Genomic DNA, 19,190 nt, shown 5'->3' with positions numbered 1-19,190 from the left:
TCATGTTTACTTATTTTTGTACACTCCAGCAAATACATGATTTGGATCATTCTTATCATTATCTCTGCACACAGTGTGTAGGCTACCCCTGCTCTCAGAGCAGAGGGGGAGAGACCAGGTGCTGTGGTCACACACATCATCCTTGAACTTGTTCCTTCCAGTCCGATGCACTTCCCCCCCCCCCCCTCTCAGGCCTGAAAGAAAGTTCAGAGGTCAATCCCGGAGAGGCCTTACAAGTCACAGAGGATGGTGTTGGGAAGGAGATGGCACAGTGTACTTGAGAGGTAGACCTGAGGGGGCAGGGGGTGGGAGGGACAGGTTGGGGGCGATGGGATTGGGTCCACCCTGTGGAGTATTTCCCACGCCTCCTTTGCATGCTTCCCCATCTCAGGGTCACTCACTAGGAACCCCACAATGTGTTGTGTGGGCTTCACTTCTAGTGGGCAGGGGGGTGGAGGCATGCAAGGGAGACGTGGGAAATACTGTATACTCATGCACACAGTTGTAGTTAAAACACAGGATGTATCAACGCTACATAAACACTATAGAAACACTAGTGTGCGTACGTATGAGTGCATTTGTACGTGTGTATACATATGTACACTTTTGTGCGCGTGCATGTGTGTCTGTGTGTGTGAATCGATGCGTTGAATGTCAGCCAGTGGCCCCCTTCTGTTCCCTCTCTGGGGTGTACAATCGGAGCACAGAGCTGGATTCCATGAGCCCAGCGCAGCTGATCCCAGACCTGCCCCATGAGCAATTACCCACAGAGCATTGCGGCAAACTGGACGAGCCTGTGCCCTCTTACACATGGGAAGGGAGGAGGGCAAGGGGGGGAGTAACTAACATCCTTGATGCATCATGGCTACTGTCAACTGGACAAAGACATGTTTGCCCCCACAACACAGGGCAGGCATCAGGGGATGGAAGGGGGATGGGGGATAGTTCCCTACTTGCCTGCCCTGTGTTACTCTTCACTCCAGCAGACTGTACAGAGCCCATGGAGACAGTGCCAACCATACAAACAGGTCTGAGTAATTACCTACAATACCCGGCTGCTGCCATGATGCCAGAGCTGTCCAAGTGGGTCAATGTAGCCGTTGCTGACCCTAGTGAAAACACAGGTGTGTGCGTGTGTGTGTGAGCAGCAATACAAGTAGCTACATAACCCCTATTGTTGCTACTCCATGCTCCCATCCCATGTAACAGCATGCTGAACATAGTACAGCCCCGGGTGTGTTTTTTTTTTTGTAGCTAGTCCCCTCTAGTTAATAGATGAAACATGCATGTCCAATCTGCCCCTCCTGTTCACCCTTACACAAATAGCCCCTACGGCTGTTGAAATACAGCAACACCTAGTGGTAGAAAGATCACCCCACAGTTTATTGCTGTTCTAAGAAGGGCTTGTATTGCGCTTGGTATTGATGTGTTTTTTTAGGGGGGGGGGGGTGGATCAGCTATGAAATTAGCAGATAGAATTGGAGTCTATCAAATACCATTACTGCATAATTTCTAATACCCTTTTTATATAGGTTTGATTATGCCCCTACTCGCCTCTTTCCTAGTTGAAGGACTTGGTGGAAAACATTACAATTCAATATATAATGTTTATTTCCTAATCATACTGGACTCCACATTTATCAGCCAATCAACCAATCACTCTAATCTTAATTCCATCACTCAGATTTCCACAGACTAACCCATCTTTGCCATCTTGCCTACCTGACTAACCCATCTTGCCTACCTGACTAACCCATCTTGCCTACCTGACTAACCCATCTTGCCTACCTGACTAACCCATCTTGCCTACCTGACTAACCCATCTTGCCTACCTGACTAACCCATCTTGCCTACCTGACTAACCCATCTTGCCTACCTGACTAACCCATCTTGCCTACCTGACTAACCCATCTTGCCTACCTGACTAACCCATCTTGCCTACCTGACTAACCCATCTTGCCTACCTGACTAACCCATCTTGCCTACCTGACTAACCCATCTTGCCTACCTGACTAACCCATCTTGCCTACCTGACTAACCCATCTTGCCTACCTGACTAACCCATCTTGCCTACCTGACTAACCCATCTTGCCTACCTGACTAACCCATCTTGCCTACCTGACTAACCCATCTTGCCTACCTGACTAACCCATCTTGCCTACCTGACTAACCCATCTTGCCCAGGTAGGTGAAGGACCTCACATCCTCCAGTGGTTCTTTGAGGGTGATTTGGATTGGTTGTTTTATTGAACCTTTATTTAACTAGACAGGTCAGTTAAGAACAAATTCTTATTTACAATGAAGACCTGCCAAAAGGCCTCTCCTGCAGGGACGGGGAGCCTGGGATTCAAATAAATAAATAGAATATAAATATAGGACGAAACACACATCACAACAAGAGAGACAACACAACACTACATAAAGAGACCTAAAACAACAGCATAGCAAGGCAGCAACACATGACAGCACAGCATGGTAGCAACACAACACGACAACAACACCGTGGCAACACAACATGGTAGCGGCACAAAACATGGTACAAACATTATTGGGCCCAGACAACAGCACAAAGGGCAAGAAGGTAGAGACCGCAATACATCACACAAAGCAGCCACAACTGTCTGTAAGAGTGTCCATGATTGAGTCTGAATGAAGAGCTTGAGGTAAAACTGTCCAGTTTGAGTGTTTGTTGGAGCTCGTTCCAGTCGCTAGCTGCAGCAAACTGAAAAGAGGAGCGACTTAGGGATGTGTGTGCTTTGGGGACCTTTAACAGAATGTGACTGGCGGAACGGGTGTTGTATGTGGAGGATGAGGGCTGCAGTAGATATCTCAGATAGGGGGGAGTGAGGCCTAAGAGGGTTTTATAAATGCGTATCAACCAGTGGGTCTTGTGACAGAGACGACCAGTTTACAGAGGAGTATAGAAGGAGTGGCAAATCTGATGGCCGAATGGTAAAGAACATCTAGCCGCTCTAGAGCACCCTTATCTGCCGATCTATGAATTGTGTTTCCCTTGGTGACAGGCAGTGGCTGAGACAGCAGATTTTTTGACTTTATAAACTGCACTCTTTGAGAGAGGTAGTTAGCAAACGAGGCCAAAGACCCCTCAGAGACACCAATACTCCTTAGCCGGCCCAGAAGAATGGAATGGTCTACCGTATCAAAAGCTTTGGCCAAGTCAATAAAAATAGCAGCACAACATTGCTTAGAATCAAGGGCAATGGTGACATTATTGAGGACCGTTAAGGTTGCAGTAACACAACCATAACCTGAGCGGAAACCAGATTGCATTCCCAAGAGAACACTATAGACATCAAGAAAGCCAGTCAGTTGATTATTGACAAGTTTTTCCAACACTTTTGATAAACAGGGCAAATAGGAAGATAGAAATAGGCCTATCACAGTTAGGATCAGCTTGATCTCCCCCTTTAAATAAAGGACGAACCGTGGCTGCCTTCCAAGCAATGGGAACCTCCCCAGAAAGGAGAGACAGGTTAAAAAGCTTGGAGATAGGCTTGACGATGATAGGGGCAACAACCTTAAAGAAGAAAGGGGTCTGACCCAGATGGATTTTTGGGGTCAAGTTTAAGGAGATCCTTTAGCACCTCGGACTCAGTGACTGCCTGCAGCGAGAGACTTTGTAGCGGGGCAGGGGGAAGAGAGAGAAGCATCGGGGATAGTCGCATTAGAAGGGGTGTGTCATGTGTCAGTGTGCAGCGGTGAGGATGGAGTCAGGCGCAGGACACAGAACTGAGTAAAATAACATACTTTACTCGAAAAGAAACAACCATACAATTCCACGCAGGGAAAACACACCATAACACAGCAGTCTACTAACCCTCAACAAGAAACAATCACGCACAAAGCATATTGGGAACCAGAGGGTTAAATAGGGAAAATAATTCTAATGTAATGGGAACCAGGTGTGTACAATCAAGACAAAACAAATAGAAAAAGAAACGTAGATCGGTGTCAGCTAGAAAGCCGGTGACAACGACCGCCGAACGCCGCCCGAACAAGGAGAGGCAACAACTTTGGCGGACGTCGTGACAGGGTGGGAGATGAGGAAATGTTGGATGGGCAAGGAGGCAAATAGGAATCCTGACTTAATCAAGTGGTGATTAAAGAGCTCAGCCATGTGCTTCTTGTCAGTAACAACCACATCATCAACATTAAGGGACACGGGCAGCTGTGAGGAGGAGGGTTTATTCTCCAGGTCTTTAACCGTTTCCCAGAACGTCTTGAGGTTGGACCCATAGAGAGAGAACTGCTCTTTAAAGTAACTACCTTTGGCCTTTCGGATAGCCTGAGTGCACTTATTTCTCATTTGCCTGAACGAGTATGCGGGTGCCAAACCTTTCACCAAATGCAATTCTTGGAGGTGGAGTAACTCTGCAAGATCACTGTCGAACCAGGGGCTGAACAGTTGAGCCTTATTATCTTGGTTTTGTTTCTGTGGATGTGGAGTCCTAGTTGGGCTGATGTGGTGTCCAGGTCTGGTATTGTATCTTGTATTTGCTCTTGACTGTGTGACAGGAGTGCTAGATCGTCTGCAAAGTTGAGGTCGTCAAACCGTGTCCATAGAAACCACCGTATGCCATTTCGCCTGTTCCCTGTTGTCTTCCTCATGATCCAGTCGATGGCTACCGGGAAAAGGAACGGTGACCGGAGACATCCCTCTGCTTGTTGTGCCATCATAAGTAGTGCAGATTTATATAATAGTTTAAATTGAAAAGAACAGATTGATGCTTCAGTTGTTGTTTTGTATATCAGTTCATAAACCCCGATGCCATGATTTTGGCACATACAAAACCTGTTCCCAACAATCTTGAATTCGAAGCGGCATAGTTATCAAACCTCTCGACTTTAAGTGAAACTGATACATTTTAGGCCGTGCGTTGTTTTTCCTTGGAGGCAGACAAATCATTTAATTCCTTTCTCTTTTGAGTAATTGCCTCTTCCATTTTTGTGGCAGAGCTTCAATGAGTTGGCTATAATTTGGGATGGAATATACATCTCCATACACCCTTTGTTTATAGCTTGTGTGACAGTTTTACCTTCCAATGTCATTCAGAAACATGATATTTTATGCATTTCTCCCAAGAAAATGTCCTCTATTAGTGCATTGGAGTTTTAACCACGTTATGTGCTGTAATACTTGTTCTGCCTCATCTGGAGGATGGAATTGGAATTGTAACCAACTCTGTATTGCTTCATTTAAAAAGGATCATACTTTAAGCAGGGATCCATTATTAGTCCACCGGAAATGGTTGGTTTTAATCAGTATAACGTCAAAAAGACCACTTAGAACCTCGGATGTGCCTCTCTTAGTAGTCTGCTGCAAAACCAGTTTGGATTTAATTATCATTTTGAGAGAGGTTTAATGCCTTAATATGTCCTAATTTTAACCCTCCCAACTCATGTTCATAATACAAAGGTGGCTGTTTAATGGTTTGCCATTCCAAATAAAAATAAATAAAATCAAATGTCTTGCATGGCTTGAAAAAGGACTCTCCTGGAGTCAGCAGAGCCATGAATAAATATGGAACCTGCGGTATCAATAGGACATTAATCTGGGTCATTTTCCCGTAGATGGACAGGTATTTCCCTTTCCACAGTTTCAACATCCTATCTATTTTTAAGTTTTCTGGGATATGTACATCAAGCACATCAACTTCAACTTCCGCCCATTTAATCAGGAGACCACATGGCAATTTCAAGTTTTGATGTTGTCTTGCTGTGTGTGTATGTGTGTGTGTGTGTTCTTTATAAATTGAGTTATGGTAAGCCAGTGCTCATGTACGGATGCTCCCATCTCCTCTAATGAAGCTAATTAAGGCTCTATTTAGAGAGTTGGGAACCCAGGAGACTGAGTGGAGTTCCTCACTTCATTAAAAATCAATTAACACACTCCACGTGCCAGTTCACTACACATCACTCACTGCACCAACCAGACTACCCTACAAAATTGTCTCCCTTACTTTTTTGTAACCCACCTGTCTGTCTGTCTCTCTGTTTGTTGGTGTCTGTGTCTCTTGTGCTCTCTCTCTCTCTTTGAAAAGATTGTGGGGCTGAGCTCCTCTTAGCCATGGAATCGCCAGCGCTGCACTCTTACATAACCTTTGGATAACAAACAGCCAGCCAGTCAGAGGGTCAGAGGGCAGCCACGCCCACACAGCCAGCCAGTCAGAGGGCCTAGGAATCATTCATGCAGCTATTTATCTGCTATCTATATGCTATCTATCTGTTCTAAACTCATGTAGAATAGGATCCTGAAGCACGTGTTCCATATAAACAGTAGTAACTGCACTCAATGTACCTGTCTGCAGTACTACTACGTAAATACACAATTTTAGAGCCACTTGATTTGACTTGGTGAAAAATGCAACCATAGTGTTGGTGCACCAAGTGAGAGGAGGCAGTAAGAAGGGTAGGATGGTGATGGTAAGCAAGAAATACTCCATAGTTTGGTGACATCACTTCCTGTAGGCGTGTGTGTGACCGCTCAGCAAATCATTACTCTGACAGGCAGACGACAGAAGCGAGTGGGTGGTCGTCTTAGCAACAGCCAAGCTGTCACGACTGGCTCCTTATTCCACCTGACAGGCCCGGTGGCTATGCACACACACTCTCTAACACACACACACACACATTCTGAAACACACAATCTCTAACACACAGAGACATACACACAAACACACAGACACTCTCAAACACACACATAAGAATACAGACGCCTACACACATTCACATACACAAAATCACCCAAAAGCTTACACACTCATACACACTCACCCACATGAACACAGAAATACTGACAGCTGGATTATAATCTTTGTCGGTTCACACACCCCTCAAAACATTATTATAAACTGTAGACTGGTCAGTTGATAAATGCGTTTTTAAGATGTCCTTCCTTGAAGTTCAATTAGAAGTTGTTCCTAAAGGAGCTACAAAGAGACTTTCTGGGGAATATAGCAGAACGTGGTTGTAAATGAGAGCGGCTGAACACACACACAAACACAGAGTGTTGTTCTCTCTTTTACTGCCATTTCCTGAGGCACAACTGACCTGTTTTTCACACTATAAATAGACATCTTCACTGCATCACACTGTTTGTATGTTCTTTCCCAGTCCGGCCCAGTCCAGCCCGCTGCGCTGACCCAGTTTGGCACTGGCCAGGAACTGGTGGAAATGGGTCACCTCTAGAACAAACCCAGAGAGTCCTTCCTTCATAACACTCACAGTCCCAGTCCACACACACACACATGCACCCCCCCCCCCCCCTCCCCCCACCAGACACACAGTTAATGACTCATTCACAATGGGTATGTAGGGCTTGTAGATCGATAAGGGAAAGGAATAGGTGGAAGATTATATAAATGGGGGTAAATACAAACTGTCCTGTCTGCTGAGGGTTTTCAGCTCTCAAGAGGGCCTTGTCTTACCCCTCATCAGTTTTAACCCCTTCTGTCTGTCTGTCTGTCTGTCGTCAGGATCTAAATAACCTTGTGTTAACATGGTCTTAGACTCCGGGGTCACAGAGGTCAGGGTCATTAAACCCGCAACCGGACCCTCTCTTACTCAGGCTTTTTGGGGGGAGTGGGACATCCCTCCCTGGGTAAAGAGGTACAAGACAGCTCCAGCTTAGGCAGCAGACAACTCTGAGTAGTCATTATCTCCCTGAGCTAATCCCATTATGACACTATACACACACAGATGACATGCAAACCACATACACACACTCCATAAACACTGCTGATGCAGTGACGTAAACCAATCATTACCACACACACATTAAAACACCTGTTATCCTGTTGTAGCTGCAACACAGAGCGGTGTGTGTAGGCTACATGTGTTTATGCATGTGTCTCCGCGGAAAATGAAAACGGATGCCATAGGTAAGACATACTTTTGGACATTGCCTTTGACCACAAATTACTACACTCATAGGCTAAAACGTTAGGTGTAATTTCTCTGTGTACTTTGTATAGTGTACAGTTTTTCTGTTATTGCTCTACCACAGATTGTAATGAATCATTGGTTGTGTTCATTAGGGCACACGTAAAAAAAAAAAAATGTTTGCAACGTAAAAGGAAAACTAGTGTTTCTTATTGGACAAATCCAGGTAGTCCCTTCCTTTTTCTGTCCATTTTTCTTCCGTTTGGTTCCAAATGAACACAACCCAGTTGGGGTCCCTTGTCGAATGTTCAGGAATGGCTGAAGGACTGCAACATTTACCTGGAGCTAACTCTGCAAATAGCACTGCTGGGTGATTTGAAAAATCTAAGTCAATCGATCAATAATATAATAATACTTTTGGCAAAAATGTTTCTTTCATTTACAATCTGTAAAATTAATGAGAATAAGAAAGGTTCAGAACTTTAGTGTGAAACGTGAAACATCACAGCACAGTTTAAAAATATATGGCAAATATAAAACTGGATGGTCTTGAGAGATAGATGGGAGGGGTTGAGGGAAGCTTAAGGATTGGATTAAAAACAAAAGATAACTACTGTAAAATGCATTGTGTCCGTAAAATGTATATAGTATGTATAAGCTGGAAGTAGAAGCCTAGGTGTTGTTGTCCATTAGTTTACTCCAATTAGGGGAGGGGTAGTAGGGTTAGGGGAAAATAGTAATAAGTAATAATAATAATAATTTAAAAAAAAAATATATATATATGTATATATGTATATATGTATATATGTGTATATGTGTATATATATGTGTATGTGTATATATATGTATATATACATATATATATACACATATATATATATATATGTATATATACATATATATATACACATATATATGCACATATGTATATATGTATATATATGTGTATATATGTATATGTGTATATGTATATGTGTGTGTACAGTACCAGTCAAGTTGGGAAACACCTACTCATTCAAGGGTTTTTCTTTATTTGACTAATTTCTATATTGTAGAATAATAGTGAATATATCAAAACTATGAAATTACACATATGGAATCATATAGTAACCAAAAAAGTGTTAAACAAATCAAAATATATTTGAGATTCTTCAAATAGCCACCCTTTGCCTTGACAGCTTTGCACACTCTTGGCATTCTCTCAACCAGCATAGATATGCCAATAGTGGACAACCTTGTTTTACTCCTCTTGAGAGTTTAAAACATTCTGATAAGTTATTTACTACTTTACAACTAGGGATACTATACATGACTAACCCATTTTATAAGAGACTCTTGAAAAATTCTTCAAATTTTCTATATTGACTGACCTTCATGTCTAAAAGTAATGATGGACTGTCATTTCTCTTTGCTTATTTGAGCAGTTCTTGCCATAATATGGACTTGGTATTTCACCAAATAGGCCTATATTCTGTGTACCACCCCTACCTTGTCACAACACAACTGATTGGCTCACACATTAAAAAGGAAAGAAATTCCACCAATTCACTTTTAACAAGGCACACCTGTTAATTGAAATGCATTCCAGTTGATTACCTCATGAAACTAGTTGAGAGAATGCCAAAGCTGTCATCAAGGCAAAGGGTGGCTACTTTGAAGAATCTGAAATATAAACTATAATTTGATTTGTTTAACACTTTTTTTGGTTACTACATGATTCCATATGTGTTATTTCAAAGTTTTAATATCTTCACTATTATTCTACAATGTAGAAAATAGTACAAATTAAGCAAAACCCTGGAATGAGTAGGTGTGTCCAAGCTTTTGACTGGTGCATACAGTGCATTCGGACAGTATTCAGACACCAAGACTTTTTCCACATTTTGTTACGTTACAGCCTTATTCTAAAATGGATGAAATAAAAATATACACACAATAAGCCATAATGACAAAGCAAAAACAGGTTTTTAAAAAACAGAAATATCACAAGTTCTTACATAAGTATTCAGACACTTTACTCAGTAATTTGTTGAAGAACCTTTGGCAGTGATTACAGCCTTGAGTCTTCTTGAGAATGACACTACAAGCTTGGCACACTTGTATTTGGGGAGTTTCTCCCATTCTTCTCTGCAGATCCTCTCAATCTCATGTCAGGTTGGATGGGGGAGCGTTACTGCACTGCTATTTTAAGGTCTCTGCATTGATGTTCGATCGGGTTCAAGTCCGGGCTCTGACTGGGCCACTCAAGGACATTCAGAGACTTGTCCCGAAGCCACTCCTGCGTTGTCTTGGCAGTGTGCTTAGGGTCGTTGTCCTTTTGGAAGGTGAACCTTTGTCCCAGTCTGAGGTCCTGAGCACTCTGGAGCAGGTTTTCATCAAGGATCTCGCTGTACTTTGCTCCTTTCATCTTTCCCTCGATCCTGACTAGTCTCCCAGTCCCTGCCGCTGAAAAACATCCCCACAGCATGATGCTGCCACCACCATGCTTCACCGCAGGGATGGTGCCAGGTTTCCTCCAGATGTGGCGCTTGACATTCATGCCAAAAATATATTTGGAGCTCTGTCTGGGGGATCTTCAATGCTGCAGAAATATTTTGGTACCCTTCCCTAGATCTGTGCCTCGACACAATCCTGTCTTGGAGCTTCGACCTCATGGCTTGGTGTTTGCTATGGCATGCACTGTCAACTGCCTAGAAGGCCAGCATCCCGGAGTCGCCTCTTCACTGTTGACGTTGAGACTGGTGTTTTGTGTTGACTATTTAATGAAGCTGCCAGTTGAGGACTTGTGAGGAGTCTGTTTCTCAAACTAGACACTCTAATGTACTTGTCCTCTTGATCAGTTGTGCACCGGGGCCTCCCACTCCTCTTTATATTCTGGCTAGAGACCATTTGCGCTGTTCTGTGAAGGGAGTAGTACACAGCGTTGTACAAGATCTTCAGTTTCTTGGCAATTTCTCGCATGGAATAGCCTTAATTTCTCAGAAGGATAGACTGACGAGCTTCAGAAGAAAGTTATTTGTTTCTGGCCATTTTGAGCCTGTAATCGAACCCACAAATGCTGATGCTCCAGATACTCAACTAGTCTAAAGAAGTCCAGTTTTATTGCTTCTTTAATCAGGACAACAGTTTTCAGCTGTGCTAACAAAATTGCAAAGGGTTTTCTAATGAGCAATTAGCCTTTTAAAATAATATACTTGAATAGTGAACACAACATGCCATTGGAACACAGGAGTAATGGTTGCTGATAATGGGCCTATGTAGATAGTCCATTAAAAAAAATCGGCCATTTCCAGCTACAATAGTCATTTACAACATTAACAATGTCTACACTGTATTCCTGATCAATTTGATGTTATTTTAATGGACACATTCTTTTGCTTTTCTTTCAAAAACAAGGACATTTCTAAGTGACCCCTAACTTTTGAATGGTCGTGTGTGTGTGTGTGTGTATGTATCAAAAAAAAAATATGACTGTTGCCTCCCATTTAAGTGTATTGTGATGGTAATTGTTAGGTTGAGGTTGCTAGCCACAATTTTATATTCAACCTAGCCTATCTTTTAACTAGCTAACGTTTGCTAGCTAGCTTGACTTGCAGTAAAGTTAGAGAAACATTTCAAGAAAAAAGTAACTAAACAAAACATGTTTTATTATCACCTGAAATGTCTGTTAATAACCATCTTACCTGATTCTACCAGGTTCAGGTACAGAAAGAATATTGGGGAATTGGTGCTTTGGATAAGCCAGTGTGCATCGCAAGGAAACAGCTTGGGAGGAAGGAAGTCATTTAGGATTAGATTGAGTGTCTAATCTCTTTATAGTGAGTGTGCAGTCTCAGCAGATATGTGCCACCTATCGCTCAATCTATCTGTCACTCTCCTTCTCTGTCTTGAACTACGTGGCTACACTGGTTACTGTGGTCACTGGACACTCCTAATGGTTTCTGTGTGTGGCGATTTCAGACCTACAGTACACAGTTCAGTCCCACAGTACACTACGTTTACAATACAATAAAGGAAGATACTTTGGTGATGTAACCCCACTACAATCCTGGGAGCACATCTAAGGACCCCTGCTCATCGTCCTGACATAAAGTCTGTCACTAGTGTTCCTGTCATTACCACTACAAAAAAAATTAACAGGATGTCCCAATGTCACAGTGACCTGCTGACTGGAGAGGTTCCTTCTGATTGGGAGTGCTGTGCCCCCTCACTGGGTCAAATGTGACAGAAACACACACACACACACACTAATGAGCCCCCCGACAGTGGGGGAAAAGTTGAGCGGCCATTAACACTGGTACAGTACAGGCAAGTGTGTGTGATCCAATAAAACGGTTATGTAACTCAGGTATGTGTGTTTTCCCCTCCCCTCTCTCTGTTCACAGCCCAAATCGAAGTTATACCATGCAAAATTTGCGGAGACAAGTCATCAGGAATCCACTATGGAGTCATCACATGTGAGGGCTGCAAAGTGAGTTGTCAACACAGCTCTGTTGTTCCCTCTGTCCATCCTTCTCCTCTGTCATTTTGTTTTAGATCTTCTTTCCTATATTTTTATTTTATTTACAAAACATTGACTGACCGCTCATGTTTGTGGTTGTCCTGTAGGGGTTCTTCAGACGTAGTCAGCAGAACAACGCCGCCTACTCCTGCCCTCGCCAGAGGAACTGTCTGATCGACAGGACCAACCGAAACCGCTGCCAACACTGCCGCTTACAGAAGTGTCTCGCACTCGGAATGTCCAGAGATGGTGAGACCGCTTCGACACACACATGAACATACACACAAATACATACACAAACACAAGTGTAGACACTTGCTTACGTAAAGGGATAGTTTGCGATTTTGACAATGAAGCCCTTCATCTATTTTCCTAGAGTCAGATAAACTCGTGGATACCATTTTTGTCTCTGCGTCCAGTATGAAGGATGTTTGAGGTAGTTTCGCGAGCCAATGTTAACTAGCTTAGCGCAAAAACTAAAAGGATTCGGTTACAGCTAGCATGCTAGCACTAACGCTAGTTACCATTGGCTTGCGAAACTACCTCAAACATCCTTCATACTGGGCGCAGAAACAAAAATGGTATCCACAAGTTTATCTGACTCTAGGGAAATAGATGAAGGGCTTCATTGTCAAAATCACAAACTATCCCTTTAAGATTGTCAAATACTACTGTAATCTCTGGAATGTAAAAGCACAGGTGAAGCTGAGAGAGAAACCAAACACAATGTGACTAATAAAGAACCCTCCCTCTGTGCGTAGCGGTGAAGTTTGGCCGCATGTCAAAGAAGCAGCGAGACAGCCTGTACGCCGAGGTGCAGAAGCACCAGCAGCGGATCCTGAATGAGCGGCAGCAGCAGACTGGTGAGGCCGAGGCCCTGGCGCGCGTCTACTCCTCCAGCCTGACCAACGGCCTCAACACCCTCAACCACGAGATCGGAGGCACCTACGCCAACGGCCACGTTATCGAGCTTCCCAAGGGCCAGGTGAACGGTGGTGCCCCTGGCGGCTACTACCACGGTATGGACTCCACCCAGCCCTCCCCGGATCAGTCAGGCCTTGACATGGCGGGCATGAAGCACATAAAACAGGAGCCTGTGTACGACCTGACCCCTGTGACCAACCTGTTCAACTACAGCTCCTACCAGGACAGTCAGCTGGCGCCAAGCAATGTCAGCATGGGAGAGCTAGGTAACTTAGGGTTAAGTTTATTCACAGGTGTTCAATTGGACCATCAGTGCCGCCTTCAAAAACATTAGGTGCATGACATGATGAGGCCCGAGTGTGGTAGGGGGCAGGAAGACACTAGGCCTTAGTTGATGATTTGAACAGGAAGGTGTCATGGCGAGGCTAAGTGTGATAAGCTGTCATTGTGATAAGCAGTGTGAGCAACCTGAGATCAGACTTTCCTAGGGGGGGGGGGGGGGGGCATCATATTGAAGCTCAGCCCATTAATGCAAGAAACACCCTGTCAGATTGCAGAGTGAAGCTTGAGTGTTGCCTGCCTTACTAAGGTTGCAATGTCAAGTCAGCTGAACACAGTTTTACTAGTGTACTCTCTACTGGATTTGTCACATACTTGGATGGGGCACACAATACATTAGCTGAAGATCCGTTCTGCTGTTTTCTACACCCCGTTTCAATTAGCCCAACAATTATTTTCTACAATTCAGATTCAGATACATAAAAATAAACAGACTACATAGAATGTTGCATGAGGACTGAAACCTTCGGAAGTTGAATAAAGTTAGTTTTCATTAAGCTTGGGTACGGTTCATTGGTTTCATGCTCCATAGACAATGAATGGTAAGCTACCGTTTTGCTCGAGTGTGTCTGACTCTGTATCTTCACCCCCTCTCCCTCCATAGATCGTATCGCCCAGAACATTATAAAGTCTCACCTGGAGACCTGTCAATACACAGCAGATGAGCTCCAGCAGCTGGCCTGGCAAACACACTCCTACGATGACATCAAGATGTACCAGAGCAAAGTGAGTGTGACGAGTGTGTGTACCTCACAGGAGGTCGGTGGCACCTTAATTGGGGAGGATGGGCTTGTGGCAATTACTGGAGCAGAATCAGGAGAATGGTATCAAATACAGGAAACACATGGTTTCCATGGTTTCCAGGTGTTTGATGCCATTCCATTTGCACCGTTCCCGGCCATTGTTATGAGCCGTCCTCCTATCAGCAGCCTCCTGTGGTGTGTGTGTGTATTCCTTGTGACCAGCCGAGTTTACACTGCTCACTAACCTACAGTACAACCTCTGAGCACCTCCCAACTCTATTGTCATCCAATGTCTCTTTTGTTCCCTATACCAACTGCCCTCATTCTCTTCCAAACTCTGGTTGTCTATAGAATCTCACCCCCCTCTCTTTCTGTCTCTCTTTTTTTCCCTCAAGTTCTCTCTTTCTCTGCTCGTTTCTCCTTTTGTTTCTATCTCTCTCTCGCTCCTTTTCTCCGCCTGCCTGTGTGTGTGTGTGTGTGAAACAGCACTAGTTCTTTTATATCACCGTGACTTCTCTCATTCCTCTGTGTCTAATGGATTATGGGTCATTACAGAAGAACCCTTTGAGATATTCTCCATAGAGATTCATCTTACAGACAGACACTATAGAACACACAAAAGCAATTTGCTGATATTGTACTTTGGATATTCTGAGTAGCGAGGGAGCTGACAATTTTCTAAGTATGCATTTTCCCTGTTCCTGTATGGTACTTCATTGAACTGTAAAAAGGGAAATACAACTCTGCGCGTCTTGTTGTGGGCATAGTCCTGTGGCATAAACGTGTGTTAAATACGGTTTCTATTTGTTTGCACTTGCGGAAGTGCTATAGCAGTGTGTATACGAGCTGTCATGACACGCGTCGATAGGTCTGCACAGAAGTTCTGAACGTGTGTATTTCTCTGCAGACGCGAGACATGCTGTGGCAGCAGTGTGCCATCCAGATCACCCATGCAATCCAGTATGTGGTGGAGTTTGCCAAGCGCATTTCAGGCTTCATGGAGCTGTGCCAGAATGACCAGATCCTTCTGCTCAAGTCAGGTGAGCTGACACTGCTGACCTACTGGGGTGGCAGGGTAGCCTAGTGGTTAGAGCGTTGGACTAGTAACCGAAAGGTTGCAAGTTTGAATCCCTGAGCTGACAAAGTACAAATCTGCCATTCTGCCCCTGAACAGGCACTGTTCCTAGGCCGTCATTGAAAATAAGAATTTGTTCTTAACTGACTTGCCTAGTAAAATAAAGGTAAAAAAAATACTGGAAACAAGCTGATTGAAACAACCATGTTTCCACATCCTTTAAATTATTATTTTTTTAAATGGATCAACGATGTAGCACCAACATGAAAAACATATTGGATTAGCAAAAAGTAATCAACGTGTCTCTCTCTCTCTCTCTAGGTTGTCTGGAGGTGGTCCTGGTTAGAATGTGTCGGGCGTTTAACCCGCTCAACAACACAGTGCTGTTTGAGGGGAAGTACGGTGGCATGCAGATGTTCAAAGCTCTAGGTAAGGCACTGCTGCTAGCGCTACTGTACCACCTCATCGACTGTCATCTAAGTAGCATGATGTACTACAGTACCCATAATGCTCTGGACAACATATGACAATGAATTGACCGCCTCTCTATTGTCTCTCTCAGGCTGTGACGATCTGGTCAGCGCGGTGTTTGACTTTGCCAAGAGTCTGTGCTCTCTGCAGCTCACTGAGGAGGAAATCGCTCTGTTCTCCGCAGCAGTGCTCATCTCCACAGGTCAGTACTGACGACACACAGCCACAGTTACCTTCTGCTGCCACCTACAGGCAGACCTTACTGAGGCACTGCCTGGCTGGAGAATGCTGCGGTCACAGTGACTGACATTACTGAGGCTGTCTTTATTAGTAGTAAGACGGACACAATTTATTCCTAGGTTCCTGCCTTTACAGGGAGTTTTACGGAGCCGCCGTGCTTCTACATCTGCATTGCTTCCTCTTTGGGGTTTTAGGCTGGGTTTCTGTATAAGCACTTTGTGCCATCTGCTGATGTAAAAAAGGGCTTTATTAATACATTTGATTGATTGATTGGCATGTGATGTGGTTGTGTGTTCCTTTGTCAGACCGGCCGTGGCTGATGGAGCCCAGGAAGGTGCAGAAGCTCCAGGAGAAGATCTACTTTGCGCTGCAGCACATCATGCAGAAGAACCACATGGATGAGGACACGCTGGCTAAGGTAGGGCGCATCACCGCTCAGATCACTGAGCCTCGTAGAGTACATCTGTTGTGAGGCGTCACATCGAAGAGCGTCACACCTAGGCACTGTTAGATGGCAGCAGCGGTGCAACTTTGGTTTTAAAAGTGGGGGGACAATTATACACTGCTCAAAAAAATAAAGGGAACACTTAAACAACACAATGTAACTCCAAGTCAATCACACTTCTGTGAAATCAAACTGTCCACTTAGGAAGCAACACTGATTGACAATACATTTCACATGCTGTTGTGCAAATGGAATAGACAACAGGTGGAAATTATAGGCATTTAGCAAGACACCCCCAATAAAGGAGTGATTCTGCAGGTGGGGACCACAGACCACTTCTCAGTTCCTATGCTTCCTGGCTGATGTTTTGGTCACTTTTGAGTGGTAGCATGAGACGGAGTCTACAACCCACACAAGTGGCTCAGGTAGTGCAGCTCATCCAGGATGGCACATCAATGCGAGATGTGGCAAGAAGGTTTGCTGTGTCTGTCAGCGTAGTGTCCAGAGCATGGAGGCGCTACCAGGAGACAGGCCAGTACATCAGGAGACGTGGAGGAGGCCGTAGGAGGGCAACAACCCAGCAGCAGGACCGCTACCTCCGCCTTTGTGCAAGGAGGAGCACTGCCAGAGCCCTGCAAAATGACCTCCAGCAGGCCACAAATGTGCATGTGTCTGCTCAATCGGTCAGAAACAGACTCCATGAGGGTGGTATGAGGGCCCGACGTCCACAGGTCGGGGTTGTGCTTACAGCCCAACACCGTGCAGGATGTTTGGCATTTGCCAGAGAACACCAAGTTTGGCAAATTCGCCACTGGCGCAAGGTGCTCTTCACAGATGAAAGCAGGTTCACACTGAGCACATGTGACAGACGTGACAGTCTGGAGACGCAGTGGAGAACGTTCTGCTGCCTGCAACATCCTCCAGCATGACCGGTTTGGCAGTGGGTCAGTCATGGTGTGGGGTGGCATTTCATTGGGGGGCCGCGCAGCCCTCCATGTGCTCGCCAGAGGTAGCCTGACTGCCATTAGGTACCGAGATGAGATCCTCAGACCCCTTGTGAGACCATATGCTGGTGTGGTTGGCCCTGGGTTCCTCCTAATGCAAGACAATGCTAGACCTCATGTGGCTGGAGTGTGTCAGCAGTTCCTGCAAGAGGAAGGCATGGACTGGCCCGCCCGTTCCCCAGACCTGAATCCAATTGAGCACATCTGGGACATCATGTCTCGCTCCATCCACCAACCCCACGTTGCACCACATACTATCCAGGAGTTGGCGGATGCTTTAGTCCAGGTCTGGGAGGAGATCCCTCAGGAGACCATCCGCCACCTCATCAGGAGCATGCCCAGGTGTTGTAGGGAGGTCATACAGGCACGTGGAGGCCACACACACTACTGAGCCTCATTTTGACTTGTTTTAAGGACATTACATCAAAGTTGGATCAGCCTGAAGTGTGGTTTTCCACTTTAATTTTGAGTGTGACTCCAAATCCAGACCTCCATGGGTTGATAAATTTGATTTCCATTGATAATTTTTGTGTGATTTTGCTGTCAGCACATTCAACTATTTAAAGAAAAAAGTATTTAATAAGAATCATTCATTCAGATCTAGGATGTGTTATTTTAGTGTTCCCTTTATTTTTTTGAGCAGTGTATATAAAGTGGGGAGAACAAGTATTTGATACACTGCCGATTTTGCAGGTTTTCCTACTTACAAAGTATGTAGAGGTCTGTAATTTTTATCATAGGTACACTTCAACTGTGAGAGACGGATTGTAAAACAAAAATCCAGAAAATCACATTGTATGATTTTTAAGTAATTAATTAGCATTTTATTGCATGACATAAGTATTTGATCACCTACCAACCAGTAAGAATTCCGGCTCTCACAGACCTGTTAGTTTTTCTTTAAGAAGCCTTTGTTCTCCACTCATTACCTGTATTAACTGCACCTGTTTGAACTCGTTACCTGTATAAAAGACACCTGTCCACACACTCAATCAAACAGACTCCAACCTCTCCACAATGGCCAAGACCAGAGAGCTGTGTAAGGACATCAGGGTTAAAATTGTAGATCTGCACAAGGCTGGGATGGGCTACAGGACAATAGGCAAGCAGCTTGGTGAGAAGGCAACAGCTGTTGGCGCAATTATTAGAAAATGGAAGAAGTTCAAGATGACGGTCAATCACCCTCGGTCTGGGGCTCCATGCAAGATCTCACCTCGTGGGGCATCAATGATCATGAGGAAGGTGAGGGATCAGCCCAAAACTACACGGCAGGACCTGGTCAATGACCTGAAGAGGCTGGGACAACAGTCTCAAAGAAGACCATTAGTAACACACTACGCCGTCATGGATTAAAATCCTGCAGCGCACGCAAGGTCCCCCTGCTCAAGCCAGCGCATGTCCAGGCCCGTCCAATGACCATCTGGATGATCCAGTGGAGGAATGGGAGAAGGTCATGTGGTCTGATGAGACAAAAATAGAGCTTTTTGGTCTAAACTCCACTCGCCGTGTTTGGAGGAAAAGGATGAGTACAACCCCAAGGTCACCA

The 19,190-nt window shown here is 44.6% G+C and overlaps 1 protein-coding gene across 2 annotated transcripts in view; it reads left to right on the top strand.

Moving 5' to 3' along the window:
• The window catches only part of LOC139389462 (nuclear receptor ROR-beta-like), a 31,676-nt gene that overhangs the window by 9,464 nt on the left and 3,022 nt on the right, over window positions 1-19,190 (top strand). The window contains exons 1-9 of one of the 2 annotated variants that reach the window (XM_071136235.1): window positions 7,836-7,901; window positions 12,288-12,373; window positions 12,511-12,652; window positions 13,165-13,593; window positions 14,271-14,392; window positions 15,317-15,449; window positions 15,806-15,913; window positions 16,047-16,157; window positions 16,501-16,613. In XM_071136235.1, coding sequence (XP_070992336.1) covers window positions 7,862-7,901; window positions 12,288-12,373; window positions 12,511-12,652; window positions 13,165-13,593; window positions 14,271-14,392; window positions 15,317-15,449; window positions 15,806-15,913; window positions 16,047-16,157; window positions 16,501-16,613 — 1,284 coding nt within the window. In that variant the 5' untranslated portion in view covers window positions 7,836-7,861. Of the gene's footprint in view, window positions 1-7,835; window positions 7,902-12,287; window positions 12,374-12,510; window positions 12,653-13,164; window positions 13,594-14,270; window positions 14,393-15,316; window positions 15,450-15,805; window positions 15,914-16,046; window positions 16,158-16,500; window positions 16,614-19,190 lie in introns of those variants that run through there. The other variant, XM_071136236.1, reaches the window with a different exon arrangement.

This window comes from Oncorhynchus clarkii, chromosome 30 (assembly GCF_045791955.1).
Source record: "Oncorhynchus clarkii lewisi isolate Uvic-CL-2024 chromosome 30, UVic_Ocla_1.0, whole genome shotgun sequence".
Lineage (NCBI taxonomy): Eukaryota > Metazoa > Chordata > Actinopteri > Salmoniformes > Salmonidae > Oncorhynchus > Oncorhynchus clarkii.
Note: the sequence above shows the minus strand (reverse complement) of the source record. Positions and strands in the feature narration are given on the sequence as shown.